Source organism: Myiozetetes cayanensis, unplaced genomic scaffold (assembly GCF_022539395.1).
Source record: "Myiozetetes cayanensis isolate MyiCay16 unplaced genomic scaffold, myiCay2020 scf17, whole genome shotgun sequence".
Taxonomy (NCBI): domain Eukaryota; kingdom Metazoa; phylum Chordata; class Aves; order Passeriformes; family Tyrannidae; genus Myiozetetes; species Myiozetetes cayanensis.
Genome location: NW_026087378.1, coordinates 16981342 through 16998363, shown reverse-complemented (window position 1 = coordinate 16998363; position 17022 = coordinate 16981342). Strand labels below are relative to the sequence as shown.

The 17022-nt window shown below is 48.0% G+C and overlaps 1 protein-coding gene across 4 annotated transcripts in view; it reads left to right on the top strand.

The window, feature by feature from the left end:
• Window positions 1-17022, top strand: part of FBXW11 (F-box and WD repeat domain containing 11) — a 71614-nt gene that overhangs the window by 36849 nt on the left and 17743 nt on the right. For all 4 annotated transcript variants that reach the window (XM_050312336.1, XM_050312337.1, XM_050312334.1 and 1 more), the window contains 3 exons: window positions 101-326; window positions 10647-10833; window positions 11602-11692. In XM_050312336.1, coding sequence (XP_050168293.1) covers window positions 101-326; window positions 10647-10833; window positions 11602-11692 — 504 coding nt within the window. The remainder of the gene's footprint in view (window positions 1-100; window positions 327-10646; window positions 10834-11601; window positions 11693-17022) is intronic.

Below are 17022 nucleotides of genomic sequence, written 5' to 3'. Positions count from 1 at the left end.
GATTATTTCTTTGCATCTTACATGTTTTTCCTGCAGAGAGTTCTTTCAAAGCTACTCCTGTTGTTTCTGTTTAATACTGATGTTGTTTTTCTAACACCAGATAAGTAATGGAACTTCATCCGTGATCGTCTCAAGAAAAAGACCATCGGAAGGAAACTACGAAAAGGAAAAAGACTTGTGTATAAAATATTTTGACCAGTGGTCTGAATCAGATCAAGTGGAATTTGTGGAACACCTCATTTCACGAATGTGTCACTATCAGCATGGACATATTAACTCTTACCTGAAGCCCATGTTACAGCGGGACTTCATCACTGCGCTGCCAGGTAAGCGACGGCCGCGTCCCTGCCGGGCACGGCCCAGGGCTTGGCTCAACACTCCGGGCTGTGCAAGCTCCCAGGAGCAGCCTCCAGCAGCACATGGGCTCTCACAGTGGTGTTTCCTAGCCCAAAGAAGGGCAGGAGGGCAGTGAAGTCCTTCTGTTCTGTGATTAATTGAATTGGCCACTGGATGCCAGTGTTGTTCCACGTACAGATAGCTGGACTCTCATATCCCAAGGATCACCGGTTGGAACTGAACTGTTGCAAAAGTTGTATCTCTGCAAGCTTTGGTCTAAATCCCTTTTTCACACAAACCCCATAAGTGCAGAAAGTACTGCTCCAGCAGTTTATTAATTGATGAAATCTTAAGTTCTGAGTTTCTATAATCTTAACTAGAAATGTAACTGCTTAGATGGGTGGATCTGGTTTGTCTGGTCTTGTTGCTGACTTAAGAGCAAAAGCACGTGTGGATTTTTATTGTATTGTCCAGCCTCCTTCAGTTCCTCAGAACTTCATTTGTCACCCATCAGTGCCAACCTGTGTCCCTAGTGCAGGTGTGAAATCTGTCCTTACACTTGCTCTGTGCATTCCCTAAAGAAGCCACGGAGCAGCAACAAGGAGGTATAGAATCTCTAGCTTGTTCTTTCCTGGTAAGGTGTGTGTGTTTTTTCCATTAATTTTTGGAAGAAATTGTATCTCTGGATTTTTGCTGCTGGGAAGAGTGAATCATTTATTCCTTGAAAGGTAAATGTGTGGACATTATTTCCAGAGTGGGAAATAGGCACGAAAGAAGTGGTGAGAATGTTTTGAGTGCTGCTTGCAGTACAACAGCAACACTCAGCCCTGCAGTGCCTGAGCAGCCTGGGACGTTATCCCAGGAATGCCAGGACACCACAGGGAGCACTGAGGGTGGAAGAGGAGGTGATACAAATCATAAAAGGATTTGGAAACGGGTAGTTTTTCTGCACAGGGACACTGCAGTAAACTCTACAGCTCTGAAGCTCCTGCAGACACTGGTGTGCTCAGGTGGTGGTAGGTGTGGGGCCTTCCTGGGACGTGGGACAGGATCCTGCTGGGGTGTCAGAGCTCCTGCTCTCTGTAATGCTGCTGTATTTTCCCAACATCTGCAGGGATTCAGCTTCAGGAGGTGATGGGGGGGATTTGGGCTCATCTGCCCAAGCGGGTTGAAATGAACTTCTGAGTCCTTGGATGGGAACGAAGAACAGAGAGTAGGGCAGTGATGGGGGATTTTATATGTGCTCTATTTTCTTAAAAAAACAAGCTGAGAAAAGGTGCAGGAGGGCTCTGAAGGGGAGCAGGTGTCCTTTCCCCCTACCTCAGTTTCACAGGAATTATTTTATAGAGCACTGAGTTTGTCTGGCCACGCACAGGAAACGTGCTCCTGCTTTCCTGTCAGAGCTGTCTCCTACCTGTGTGAATGGTACTTTCAGCTTCTTTTCAAATACTGAATGTTGATTTCTCCAGGGAGTATCTGGGATTAACTAAAGTGATGTAGAAAGTCATGGTGATCCCAGGATCCCTGAGGTTGGAAAAGCCCTCCCAGCCCATGGATCCCCCCTGTGCCCCATCCCCACCCTGTCCCCAGCCCAGAGCACTGAGTGCCACGGCCAGGCCTGCCTGGGACACCTCCAGGGCTGGGCACTCCAAACCTCCCTGGGCAGCCCCTGCCAAGGCCTGACCACCCTTTCCAGGCAGAAATTCCTCCTGATGTCCCACCTGCCCCTCCCCTGGCACAGCTGGAGGCCGTTCCCTCTCCTCCTGTCCCTGTTCCCTGGGAGCAGAGCCCGACCCCCCCCAGCTCCCCCCTCCTGTCAGGGATTGCAGAGCCAGAAGGTCCCCCCTGAGCCTCCTTTTCTCCAGGCTGAGCCCCCCCCCAGCTCCCTCAGCTGCTCCTCATAAAACTGACTCTCCAGACCCACCATGTGCAAGTGTGGGCTCCAATTATAGTTTTATTTTGTTTGCTTTTACCCCTGAGGGCTGATACAGAGTTATACAGTTCTTTTATTATATATCATTGTATATTTCTACCTAAGAAATTTTTGGAAACTTCATAAGATGACACTTGTTTACACCATGTTTGTATAAATCAAAATATATCTTTACTTCTGTTACTTTTTTACAATGTAAATACTGCGAATTGTTCCCATATTCAGCCTTCCTTGAAGCTGATGTGGTGTGCAAAGAACATCTGTCTAAATTTACCCAGGAACTTAATCTGAGGTGATTGAAATCAATCCCGTGTTGGGCTGCAGTCACATTGAGGGATCCCAGAGAAGTGCCACTCTCAGGCACTTGGTGGGATTGCTGGGTCATCCTGTGCAGGGCAAGGAGTTGGACTCGGTGATCCTTGGCCAGTTGAACTTGGTCATCTCCATGATTTTGGTTATTAAGTGACTGTTTTGTGTCTAAACTTGGGCAGTTTTATAGAGCTGACATCCCACATGTGGGTTTTGTTTTCATACAAAGTGGTATTAACACGCTGACCTTTGAAAACCCTGTGAATTTTAATTGTTTTAATTCAATATTGAAATTCCAACAAACTCTTCAGCTGGTCCCTCTAATCCACAATAGCTCTAACTTTTTCACCATTTTCTATAAAACTGCAAACACTCTCGGAGAGGAATAAGGGATGGGTGTCATGTTTTGCTTTGAAAAGTCTCCCCATAGATGCTACATGGATTTTACTTAAGAAAATGGTTTGGGTTTAGTACCTATTTCAGAAACACTTTCTAATAAAGACTCACTGTCTTCTAGTGTAAAATAGGGATGTGCAGCTATTTCAGGCCTTAACGTGTCTTAGACTTAGTCCTGTGTGTTGTCTGACACAATTTTAGTGGGCCTGGCCTAAGTATCTGTGCTTTGGACCAGTTCCTACTCTGTTAATTAGGGTAAATATTTTACCTGACATCTTTTTTTAATGCAGCAGTTTAAACTAGCACTTCTGCAAGCAGTGAAAGTCTTGGGAATAGCCTTGATGGCAGAGCAAAGCATTTGTGTTTGTGCTCAGTGTGGGACTTTGAAGGCTCTGTGTGTTCAGAGAAGATGAGATTGTCAGATTTGAACATCAGAAAACACTGCAGTTTCTGGCTCGTTAAAAATAGGCATTTAACTGTGACCAGTGTTACACAGAACTGTGAAAATTTGGCATCTTGATAAAGAAGGGGCTTTTGCCTGATAATTCCCAGTTGATCCTTAAAACTCAGTGAAATGCTGGCTTCCTGCTGGGCAGGGTGCATGTGCTGAAGGTGCACAGTCCATGACGTGCATGTGTGTGTGTGAGAGCTCTTGTGGGGGTGTGGGAGCTGCTTGCAGTGGGCTTTGATTGCAAACCTTGGCTCAGCTCAGTCAAACATCAACAAGCCTTTGGTACCAGGGTTACACTGGAAGGAAGAGGCTGAAAAAGCCTTGGGTTGAAGTGAGTTGAGTCAGCAGTGCCCTGGCAGCTCTGGGGTCACCAGGGAGGGGATTGTCCTGCTCTGCCCTGCCCTGGGATGGCCTCACCTCGAGTCCTGGGGGCAGTTTTGGGTGTCACAATGTAAGAAGGGTCTAAAGCTGTTGGAGAGTGTCCAAAGAAGGGACAAGAGGATGGGGAAGGGCCTGGAGGGGCCACATGAGGAGCAGCTGAGGGCCCTTGGTGTGTTCAGCTGGAGGAGACTGAGGTTCTGCAACTCCATCTCTGCTCTGGGTGAGCAGGGACAGCCCCAGGGGAATGGCTGGAGCTGTGTCAGGGCAGGCTCAGGTTGGATCTCAGCAAAAGGTTCTTCCCCCAGAGGGTGGTTGGCACTGAACAGGCTGCCCAGGGCAGTGGGCACAGCCCCAAGGCTGCCAGAGCTCCAGGAGGCTTTGGACAACGCTCTGAGGAACAGGGTGGGATCGTTGGGGTGTTCTGGGCAGGACCAGAGGTTGAATTTTGGTGATGCTGATATGAAACTTCTGAAGTGTTTGTGCTGGATTTAAAACCCCCTGCCTGCTCTGGAAACACCAGTGATGCAGCAGTGCTGGCTCTGAAAGGCATCTCAGGTGTGATTCTCAAACTGAACTGGTCGGTGCCTTCTGAAAGATAATCAGGTATGTGAGAGAAGGGGGAAAAACCCAAACCCAGCAGCAGCAAAACACCACAGAACCAGGCACGTGTTTGGTTGAAAGGATGCTCTGCAGTGTGGCCTTAGGTTGGTTGTGGGTAACTTTACAGCTCCTTGGAGTTCTCATCCATCTCTCCTTCAGGGCAGCAGGGTTATTTAGTTTGTTGCCAGGAGATGGCAGTAACAGATAAACTCTTAGAGTATTTTTTTATCCATGAATGTCATGGAATCACAGACTGGTTTGTGTTGGAAAGGACCTTAAAACCCATCCAGTTCCACCCCCTGCCATGGGCAGGGACACCTTCCACCAGCCCAGGTTGCTCCAAGCCCCGTCCAACCTGGCCTTGGACACTTCCAGGGATCCAGGGGCAGCCACAGCTTCTCTGGGCAACCTGTGCCAGGGCCTCCCCATCCTCACAGGGAGGAATTCCTTCCCAATATCCCATCTAACCCTGCCCTCTGGCAGTTTGAAGCCATTCCCCCTTGTCCTGGCACTCCAGGCCCTTGTCAACAGTCTTTCTCCATCTTTCCTGTTGGCTCCTTTGGGTACTGGAAGGCCACAATTAGCTCACCCTGAAGCTGTTCCGTATCATTTAAGCATCTTCTATTTATCCATCACTTTCTCCTTTAGGAACTGTTGATTCCACATCTGACATGTTCATGATGTCCACATGTCAAAAATTGCTCAGAGCTCTAAGCGAGGTGCAAGCAGAACCTTCCTGTGGCTGTCCAGCCCCTCACACAGCCCCTCCTGTCCCTGGCTGAAAGAAGGGCAGACTTATGGTTTGCTCAGTGCTCTTTTCAGTTTCAATCACCCAAGGAGTTCAGTGCACATGTTGTTGTTGGTTTATAAATTATGCTTATTGGGCAAAATTACTTCTCACCTCGGGTATGACAACAGCACCCAGCAGCTGGGCCCCTGTTCAGCACTGATCCTGCTGCCCAACCTTCACTAGGGATCACTGTGTCCTCCACTTCCACAGGCAGGTTGTTTGTCATCGTGATATCTGAGGATTCATGATTTGAAACTGACTCTTAAAAGTGACCTTGCAATGATGATATTCTCCAGAAAAACCTTGAGAACTGTTTCAAACCATGAGTAGTGTTTTGACCCCCGTGTGCCAAGGACAGCTGTTCCTTTGGCTCTCCAGACATTTATGTGATGAACTTTGCATCGTGCCTTTGCTCAGCCTTCTGCAAACTTAGGGATGCAGCAGTAGAGAATTTGGCACCTGAAGAGTGCAGACCTTGGCAGATTAGTCTGTCAGCAGCATGTCGTGTGCTCCTGGTGCTTTGGAACCCAGCCACAGCTGGGCTGTGTTTCTCTTCTAACAAAGGGGAGTTCAGGACACCTGAACAGGTTGGTTTGGTGTGTGTGTGCTCTCCTGCCACACCACTGCTGGTCCCAAATGCCTGTCAAGGGAAGGGACAGGCAGCATCCTGGGATCTCTGGGAGAGATGGAAGCTGAAAGTCAGTGCACTCTTGGCTCTGCCACATTTTGCAGAAATACCATTGGCATCATGGTATTCTCCTCACTGTTCAGTAATTTCTGGGTCTGCTGAAATTATCTGCAACTCTTTGGTGTTTACTTCTGGTTTCTTTGAACTTGTTCCAAATTTTGCTGTCCTTATTTTTTCTGTTTAATTAGCAACCATGAAATGTAGCAGCCTGGTGGAACTGAGTGATCAATTCTGACAGTTCTTAGCACTGTGGTCTCTCTGTTACCCAATGACTTGGCTAAATGTTCCTGTGGGAGGTAAATAATACAATAATACACCTTTAGCTACACGTGCAGGACAGTGAGTGCACGAACAGCCTCTGGAGAGGGAGGTGAGCTCAGGTCAGGTGGTGTATATTGGCTGTTGGAAGGAAAATGGTGCAGTGGAATGGGAGCCTGAAACACCTTTAGTACAGGAAGCTCGGTGCAGTGCTCTGCTCACAGGGGGTTTACAGTCACAGGATAATTACCATGTCCTCTGCACTGCCTGCTCTGGGAACTGCTGTGCTTTGTGTAGAAAATCCTTCCTCTTCACAATGTCCTGAACAGGGACAGGTCTGTTGGGGGTGGACATCTGATGGAGATGGACCACAGAGTCACTTGCTCTGCCCAGCCGTGTGTCCTGGGGTCAGGGAGGCCAATGGGATCCTGGGGGCATCAGGAAGAGCACTGGAGCAGGGCAGGGAGGGGATCCTGCCCCTCTGGCCAGCCCTGGGCAGGCACATCTGCAGGGCTGGCCCAGCTCTGGCTCCTCAGCACAGCAGGGCCAGGGAGCTCCTGGAGCGGCTCCAGCGCCGGCTGCGGAGATGCCCAAGGGCTGGAGCATCTCTGGGAGCAGCAAAGGCTGAGGGAGCTGGGGCTGTTGAGCCTGCAGAGCACCCCCTGAGAGGGGCCCTCCCCAGGGTGTGTCAGGGGCTGCAGGGAGGGGGCAGAGGATGGCCCAGGCTCTGCTCGGGGGGGCTCAGCAATGGCCCCAGAGCCACGGGCAGGAACTGATGCCCAGCAAGTTCCACTGGACAGGAGGAAGAACTTGTTGGCTGGGCAGTGAGCCAGCCCTGAGCAGAGAGCAGAGAGGGTGTGGAGTCTCCTCCCTGGAGACATTCCCGAGCTGTGTGGACACACTCCTGTGCCGTGTGCTCTGGGCTGGCCCTGCTGGAGCAGGGAGGTGGCACCAGATGAGCCACTGTGGGCCCTTCCAGCCTGGCCCAGGCTGGGATTCTGGGATAGGTTGTGTTTTTGAACACAACTATTTGGTACTAAAGTCTAAAATAACTGCTAGATGAGTTCCTGTTAGAACATGGTGTGTGCCCTGTTCACACCTGAAACCTTCACTGTCAGAAATGCTCAGCAGACCTGTTTGTTCATTTTAACCAGCTGTGTCCTCCACTTTCATAATGAATTAATTTGTCATCTTGGTACCCAAGGCTCTGATTTTAAACTGACTCTTGAAAGGGACCTTGCAATGCTTATTTTTTTTTCAAAAACTTCAAGAACTGTTTCAAATCACAGAGCATCATAGTAAGATAAATACATCCCAAGCAAACTTTTGCAATCTCAGAGCTGTTTTGACTAGCAAGACTGGGATGTGGCAGACTGGAGGGCCACTTTTCCAGTGGATTTAAAATGCCCTGGTATTTTGCTCAAACTGCTGATGTAGGGGATGGGACAGCTGAAAGCTGCTCTGAGACACGGTGGTGTTAAGAGAGAATTTACTGGTTTGGAACTGGTGAGATTTGAGACCCGCCAGTTATTTGGACATTGTTACATTGCAGTTATTTGAATCTGTTATTATGACTGGTGTTGAAAAATTTGTATAAACCCAGTTTACGTTGTAGGAGTTTTCACCATCCTTTAAAGCCTTTATATAGTTCTCTAAATTATGTAAAAGAAATGAATAAATGGAATCACACTGCATGTATTGGCTTCTCCTTTCTGTTGCTGTTCATTTTTATGGAGGCCATGCCAAGTTTAGCATGCAGTGGAGGACTGTATGAACACACTTCCTTCATTCCTTCAGAAATTAACAGCAGTTCCTTTGGTTTTCCAGGACTATTTGAAGCCTAAAGTAGGCTGTCATGAGATAAAGTGGAAAATTAAAAAGGTCGTCATCTCCTGCTTTGACATATTCTTTTCATGCTTGGCCAACTGGTGCACGTTACTCATGAAAATGGAGTTATTCAGGATCTCAGATTCAGGGCAGTTTTGGGGAAAGCAAAATTGCAGGTCCTTTGAGATAAGTAACAGACTTATGAGTGACTTTTCGTAGGATGATGTAGTAGTTAGGTGATGCTAGTTAGTAGTTAGATGATGCTGTAGTTAAAAGATGAACAAGAAGAGTTTGATTGCTGTTTAAATTTAGTGCAGGCACATTACTGAAGTGGTTTCTGTGTATGTACCTCTGCTCAACTGCAATCCTGTTTTGAAACCAGGCACCCTCAGCAGGAGACAAGGTCTGGGCAGAGGCAAACACATGCAGTGTTCACCTGGTTGTGTCCTCACTGGTCTGTGCTGGCAGCTCACTGCATTAATCCTGTTTATTGTTGTGTTTGTTTCTTCTGCCAGTTCCAGTGCTGAGAAACAATCTGTTGGAGCTCATTGCCTTATGTAGCCCTGGATCAACAGGCCAGACCCCAGTTCTGACAGTCTGAAGTCTGCTGGGGTGCTGAGAGCATTTAATACCTAAATGTGACCCTACTGTGATAGAAATCACAGGGGTTACCAAGCTGCTCCTGGGATCTTGGAAGGGAGTGTCAGTGTGTCCCCAGTCCCCAGATAACAGGGCCTGGAGCAGCCTGGGCTGGTGGAAGGGGTCCCTGCCCATGAAATGAGATGAGCTGTGAGGTCACTTCCAACCCAGGCTGTTCTGGGGCTCTGTGGTAGCTCTTGGTTGGTGACCAACACCCCAATGCTGCAGGTGGAATTACAGCGTTGGAGCTCCCAGGGGATGTTCCTGGGACGGGTCCTGGCCAAAGGCTTGGAGTGATGGCCTTTCACCTGGGAGCTCTGTGGTTCTCTGATCAGCAGTGCCCAAACTCACACTCTGTGCCCTGAGAGCGGGAGAGCAGCAGCTGCAGGAAACATGCCAAGATAATATCCATTCATCTGGCTGTTGGAAATACATTGGGGAATCTTTGGCAAGCTAAACTAAGTTTTTTTTTCACTGGAATTCAGGATGCAGAAGCTGCACTGTCGCCTCTCATGGTTTGAGAGTTACTCAATTGCTGCTGATCCTGAGGGTTCTTAGCTGGCTCTCATAGTAGAACCAGTTGCATCCATTGGCTCCCCAATAAATGCTTTATGGAATGTTACGATCTGAGTTGCTCAACTTGAAGTTGTTTAAAATAATTGCTGCTCTTGACTTTTTTTTCCCCCTCTTGCTGAGGTGGACCCCCCCAGTCTCTGGTGTAAGTAAGTCAGGAATAATTTCACAAAGTATGGATCTAACAGTAACCCCTAAATTGGGATAAGTGCCTTTGGAATTAACAAATAACCGTCCAACTCATTATTTCCCCTCCCCACATCAGGCTGCAGGGCATGGTGCCTTTGGCATGTGCTCTGTCACTTGAGTCCTGAAGAAAATTAAGGAGTGGATTTGGCACCAGCAGATTCTGGAAAGGGCTTAAATAGAAAAGATGTCATCGTGTTTGGTGCAAGAAAGTGTCTGCAGAATCTTTGCTCCCACTTGCAGTGCTCTGTGTTTGTTCCTGTGCAGCCCTGTCCATGTTGAGCTGGATTACCTGTTGTTGCATGTGAGGGAATGGTCAAAGAATCAGTAGTTTAATTTTTATTGCTGCTGCTTAGTGAAGTGTGTGCTGGAAGGTGACCATCTCTTTGGATCATGTGCTCAAAGTCCCAGATTCTGTGCCCAGAAGTAGCAAAATGCTTTCTGCTGCTTGTGCACTCTGCTGAATTTTGGGTTCACAGAACCACATAGAATGGTTTGGGTTGGAAGGGACCTTAAAACTCATCCAGTGCCACCTCCTGCCATGGGCAGGGACACCTTCCACCAGCCCAGGTTGCTCCAAGCCCCGTCCAAGGTGACCTTGGACACTTCCAGGGATCCAGGGGCAGCCACAGCTTCTCTGGGCAACCTGTGCCAGGGCCTGCCCACCCTCACAGAGAGAAATTTCTTTAATACCCAATCTAACCCTACTCTCTGTCAATTTGAAGCTGTTCCTCTTGTCCTACCACTCCAGTTCCTGATGAACAGTCCCTCTCCAGCTTCCCTGGAGCCCCTTCAACCCCTGGAAGGTGCTGGGAGGTCTCCACACACCCTTCTCCCCTCCAGGCTGAGCAGCCCCAGCTGTCCCAGCCTGTCCCCACAGGGGAGGAGCTCCAGTCCCCTCAGCACCTCCATGGCCTCTGCTCCAACAGCTCCATGTCCTCCTTGTGTTGGAGGAACTGTGCACAGGGCTCCAGGTGGGGTCTCAGGAGAGCAGAGTGGAGGGGACAATCCCCTCCCTGCCCTGCTGCCCTTTGGATGCCTCGTTGTGCTCATTCTCCCTGCAGGGCAAAGGGACAGTCCCACAGGCACAGCGGGGAAGGTGGAAAACGTTGGGGATGCTGTGGTGTGTGCATTCATTTGTAAGTGGTGCTTGCCCACGTGACAGGTAACCCTGGGGTCCCTGCAGTGCCTCAGAGCTCTGGCTTTCTCGGGGTGTTTGCAAAGCTTGTTCAGTTGCTCTCTGTGCAGTGACTGACTGGTTGCCTTTATTCCTTTGTAGAGCAAGGCTTAGATCACATAGCAGAGAACATCCTTTCGTATCTGGATGCCAGATCACTCTGTGCAGCAGAGCTGGTGTGTAAGGAGTGGCAGAGGGTCATCTCGGAGGGGATGCTGTGGAAGAAGCTCATCGAGAGGATGGTACGCACAGACCCGCTGTGGAAGGGGCTGTCAGAGAGGAGGGGTTGGTAAGTACCTTCACAGCTAAACACACCTTCTGCAGTGCTCTCCTTTACAAATGCTCTAATAGTGAGCTCTGCCAAAAAGGAAATCTACAGTAAATGGGTGTTGCTGAGCTCCAGGGACTGGGGGTAACTGTGGTCAAAGCTCTCAGCTCCCCTTCCTGCCCTACCTTGTCCCTTTGTGCTCCTGTGTCTGTCACACTTGCTTGCTTAAGTCTTTCTGCAGATTTGGAAGTTCTGTTTTGCAGGGAGAACTAACAATTCCATCAGCTCACAAAAAACAGTGACAGGACATTTGCAGGACTTTTTCTCAAGTGAAGTATTTCCATTTCAGCTTTTTTGCTCACAGTGGAAAACAGCTGCTTGGGCTGCAGAAACCTCTTGAAGAGAAACCATTGCTGTTTGTGGCAGTGGACTTTTTCTGTCCTTTCCAAAAGTGTGGAGAGACGTTCTGCTTCTGAAACCTGTTTCCCTGTGCTCTCTAGTGGTGTGCCTGAGCAAAGCAAGGCATGTTGTACAGAGCAAGGGACACCCTGCTGCCTGGAAACCTTGTGGAGTAGTGAATCCTACTTGGAAAACCATAAGGAAAATATCTATTATCCTTTTAATCTTGGACATTTTAAGTACTTGTCAAATTGCACAGTCACAAGGGTTGTAACAGCAATATTAAAATTTCTCTCATGTCCTAATGGTTTGTTCTGGGCAGGCTTTGCAACCCTTCAAAGCTTGGGCTCTTGTTGATATACTGAAAAGTGTGTTTCTGTTTCTTTCTAGGGATCAGTACCTGTTCAAAAACAGACCAACAGATGGGCCCCCCAACTCGTTTTACAGGTCCTTATACCCAAAGATAATCCAGGATATAGAGGTAGGTGTTCTGGTGGATCGTGTCTGCAGCACAAGCGATGGTGCACCCTGGGGGGCTTTCAGAGGGGGTGCCTGTTGGAGCAGTGGATCTGTGTCACTGCTGCTCTCAGCAACTCACTGCCACAGCACAGGCATTAACTTGGTGTTAACACCATCCTTTTGGCACTTAAGGATTTTTGGAATTCTTTCTGGGACTCTGGATTTTAATGGAATAGCTGATTTAGAGCACACTACTGCAAATCAGTTCCATGTCTTGCTGAATGTTCAGTATCCTGGTCACACAACCTTAGAAAGTGATCTGAGGGTTAATGCCTTAAAACTCTGGCCATTTAAAATGTAACTTAATACTTCTAGAGCAGTGACTGACTTTTGCAAATCCAGCTTTGCTCACCATATGGGATTTTTCCCCTCTCCAGTGGTTTGATGGGAACAATAACCAGGCATATGATGATAAACCCAGAGGGGCATCAGTGGCAAACTTCAGATATAAAATTTTGCTTATCTTGGTTTAAGACTTCCAGAGTGGGGCTCGCTTGGTCATTTGAAAGTATTCCTGATAAATCAGGATAATCCCAGCATTCTGTTTGCTGTGCACCCACCACAAAACTCTGCAGTTACACCACAGACTGACACGGATTTATTTCAGGATGTGAAATTATTGGTCTGAAATTCATTAGTGGGGAAACACGTGTTTTGGTGTTGAAGACAGATGTGAACTCATGGAATCACTGTGCAATGGCAAATGGCAGTTTGTGTTCCTTGGCACTCAGGAGACGAAATTATCCAGAGCTCTTAACCTGGCTGTGAAATGCATCTGCTGGAAGGCATAATGTACTTCTCAGATATCTTTTTATAAACCTTGCTTCATAATTTATTAACATTCAGAGATAAAGAACTCAGCACGAAATGCAGCCTAGGCAAGATATGACCAAACTTGATATTTACCTGTGAGCTGAATGATGCACTTTGTTATTTGATGTCTTCTCCCTGGAAGGAATGAGAGTGATGCTGCAATCATCAGAAGCCCATGGGATTTAGAGGAACTCTTACTGTGACATTTTCTTGCTTTCTGCACAATTCTGGCCTAATTCTGTAAAGAAAATGGGCAAAAAGCAGCATGAAAACTTCTGCACAGAACACTGAAAGAGTTCAGTGTTGATATAACTCACACTTTGAAGGATGCTCTTCTGAAACTCATGTATATATTTGTGGAACAGTTGTGTAGGAATTGCTACTGTTAAAGATGGAGGAACTCCTTGAAGGTGTTCTGAGGACTTTGAGGCCTTTTGATCTGTCCCATCTGCTCTTCAATACTGTGATTTTTCAGTTACTGTAGAATTGCTGGTGCAGTGCACAGAAGTGAAGCTCCTGAATTGGACAGTTCTTACTAGAATGAATGAAATAAGTAGGAAAAAACCAAACCCTTCATGCTTTTCTCATCCCCAACATCAATAATAACTCTATAAAAATGGTCAGTCTGAGAGTGGGGAAAGGGTGTGCCATTAAAAAGATACAGTCATCAGCATATTTCTTAAAAAACCCTCTAAATTTCATTAAATTAACAATAAATATATTAATCCCTCAGATTAGGAGAAAAAATTGCATAGCACAGCTTGGTAAGTAAGAGCCCATCTGTTCAAAATGGAGAGAAAACACCCTGATGTTTGGAAGTGAAGAGACAGCGTTGTGTTCCCTGCAGTGCACAGAGTTAACTGGGAGCTGTTGCTGGAGTTTCTGCCCATTCCAAGCTGCCTGGTGATCCAGCTGCTGCTTCCTATGGCTCTTGTGCTTTCTATCCAGTGCTTCCATCCATATGGAAGTGAAATATTCCTGGGGCAGACAACACCATCCATGGCCCAGGGGCACGTGGGAAGTGGAGTAAAGCAGGGACCTGTCAGCTCTGGGCTCCTCCCTCTGAACTTCACTTGAGCAAGAGGAACTGAAGCCTCTCTTTGCCTGAATTAGGAAATAAATCACAGAATCCCAGAATATGCTGAGTTGGAAGGGACCCCCAAGGATCATCCAGTCCAACCCCTGGCCCTGCACAGACCCAGCCCCAAGAGTCACCCCCTGTGCCCCAGAGGATCAGCCAAAGCCTCCTGGAGCTCTGGCAGCCTTGGGGCTGTGCCCACTGCCCTGGGGAGCCTGTTCAGTGCCAACCACCCTCTGGGGGAAGAACCTTTTGCTGAGATCCACCCTGAGCCTGCCCTGACACAGCTCCAGCCCTTCCCTGGGGGCTGTCCCTGGTCCCCCCAGAGCAGAGCTCAGTCCTGCCCCTCCTCTGCCCCTGCCCAGGCAGTTGTGACTGCAGGGAGGTCTCCCCTCAGTCTCCTCCTCTCCAGCTGAACACACCAAGTGTCCTCAGTGTCCTCACACGGCTTCAAATCAAGGCCCTTCCCATCCTCGTGGCCTCCTTTGGACACTCTCCAATGGCTCAATCTCTGTTTGAGGACCAGTGGCCACTTCCAGAATCACCAGGGCTCCATTTACACAGGGAGTGTGATTCTCATTCCTGGTCCTTGAGCATGGCTGAGCTGCAGGGGCAGGCAGGTGACAGGGGCTTTGTGCCACAGCAGAGTTGGCCCTGTTTCCATATCTCCTCCAAGGCCTCTGAAATATTGCTGTTTGCCAGGTTTCCAACCTGCAGTGGGGGGAGTGTTTCTGCTGATAGTCAAGGGGCCAATAATTCTTCCAAAGGTCTATTATAACTTTTCAAATAAATCTCCCTTTAAAGTACTTTTCACAAATTGCTTCCCTAAAGGGCTGTCAAAAGCTTTTAACACTTTTTTAAAATATTGAGGGTGAGTACCATAACAACCAAATTTAGCTTTAAGATTAGGAGCAGTTCTTAACTTCTTCCTCCTCTCATTGTTTTTAAGCCTGAAGTTTTGCTCTCCCACAGTTTTATACTTTTCCCATCCTTTCATATTTCACAGCCATGTGCAGAAACTCTTAAATAAAACTCTCATCTTAACTGTGATGAAGAATTTTGTATCTCTGAGTACCAAAATGTTTTTTCTTCAAATATTTTCCTGGGCTTTTAATAAGATCTTGTTTCTGTCAGGGGGTCAGAGTTTGGGGAGTGAGTGATGAACCAAAGACCATATTAGCATTTATAGAATTATATACCTGTTGTTTTTAATACAGCAAAGCACCCCTGGAGCACAAAGATTAACCAAATTCTGCTGGACTGTTTCTAGGTGAGAGTTATGAATTCACTGCAGCTGAATTGGGTTGTGGGCAGAGATAAGCTCAAAGGAAAGGGTGCTCTCTGACTGTCAGAGTTTGAAAAATAATCCCAAATCTGAATTAACAATTGGAAGGAAAAATGACGAGTGAGAAACAGCAAATTGGAATTCTTTCTCTTGGGCTCTCTTTGCATTTTGGTGAGAAGTTCATGCCACCACGATGTGGTGGTGTGCCCAAGGTACTGCAGGCAGGCAGTGACTTGGCAAAGGGAGGTTCCCCTGCCTCTGAAAATTTAGTGGTGCCAGTATCTGGTTATTTCATGCCAAACACATTTTAGGAACATCATGTCCGTTCTGAAATCATTGGATTTGAAAATAGGAGGACATTCAGAGGTCTGAAACCAAATTCTTGGAAAGAGGAGGTAACTCTCCACCTCTGCTGTGAAACCAAATATTCCATTGGGTTTCATTTCCTGAGAATGGCCCAGTCATTTTGACCATCTCCAAGTCACGTGCTGAGTTGCCAAACTTCTTTAAGAGGCTTTTTAAAGGGAAGACTTGATTTGGGGATTATCCTGGGAAACCGAGCTTGGTTTGCAAGGCCTTGTTTCTGGAGAGCACCTGGTGGGTGCTGTTCCCACGGGACTGTGTCCATTGAACGGTGCCAGGCAGGGAGTTCAGTGATGCTGATTCCAGAACCCCAAGCCCCTGGAATTTTTCTGTCTTATTTGTGAAACTTGGCCAACTATTCTGTTTTCCCCTCAGGATTAGCACAAGTATCTGTTTCTGGTGGGGAGCTGAGAAGACTCATTTCATAAACGTTCCCCTTATCTTTAGGCACGTGGTGGATCCCCTCATCTGGTTTCCATGGAGAACTTAGGTCCACTTAATTAAGACAAGAATTAAAATGTGGGGTTTTTTAAGACCTTAGGAAAATGTGGTACCAGGCCATCAGATAAATATCCTGTGTTGTTCTGAATTCTGGATAAGTTCAGATTTTAGGACTGGAACTGAAATTTTAAAGCCTTGGGACAATTTGAAAATAGGAAGAAATCAGCTCCTGCCCTAAGTCCCTGCCAGCATGAGGAGATGGTTGTTTATGAAAGATGCAGTGTATAATTTCTGAGAGAAGTGGGTTTGTTTAGTACTACTCAAATTATGATCTGAAGTAACTTTCTGTGCATGTGTGGGGAGAATCTGGTCAGCATTATTTGCCTAGAAATTTTTTCAGCCAACCTTTGGAATCTCCGTTCCACGGGCACTTCCCAAAAGGCATTTCTTAAAAACGAAGCTGGCCAAGGAAAGGAGAGGCTTTGGAGCAGCAGGGACAAAGTTGTGGTGCATGACACAGAACTCTGCTCTCCCCTCTGAACAGGCAAACACCCCTTTCAGATGCCCCAGCATGGGATGGGCCCTGTCTTTGAGATTTTTTGGCTCACTTTGCCTGTGTCACACCTGCTGGAGAGCAGCTCTGGGGAAAGGGCCCTGGGGGTTCTGGTGGGTGCCAGTTGGCCCTGAGTCAGCAGTGCCCTGGCAACCAGGAGGGACATCCCTGTCCTGGGGGCACCAGGGAGGGGATTGTCCCACTCTGCTCTGCCCTGGGGTGGCCTCACCTCAACATTGGGGCAGTTTGGGGGGACACAATATCAAAAAGATCTAAAGCTGTTGGAAAGTGTCCGAAGGAGGGACATGAGGATGGGGAAGGGCCTGGAGGGGCCACACGAGGAGCAGCTGAGGGCACTTGGTGTGTTCAGCTGGAGAGGAGGAGACTGAGGGGAGACCTCAGTGGGGTCTGCAGCTCCATCTCTGCTCTGGGGGGAGCAGGGACAGCCCCCAGGGAATGGCTGGAGCTGTGTCAGGGCAGGCTCAGGTTGGATCTCAGCAAAAGGTTCTTCCCCCAGAGGGTGGTTGGCACTGAACAGGCTCCCCAGGGCAGTGGGCACAGCCCCAAGGCTGCCAGAGCTGCAGGAGGCTTTGGCTGATCCTCTGGGGCACAGGGGGTGACTCTTGGGGCTGGGCCTGTGCAGGGCCAGGGGTTGGACTGGATGATCCTTGGGGGTCCCTTCCAACTCAGGATATTCTGTGTTTCTAAGAACTTTGTGTTTTTATGATGTTGTGCTTGAACTTAGTTTTGTTTTTCAGC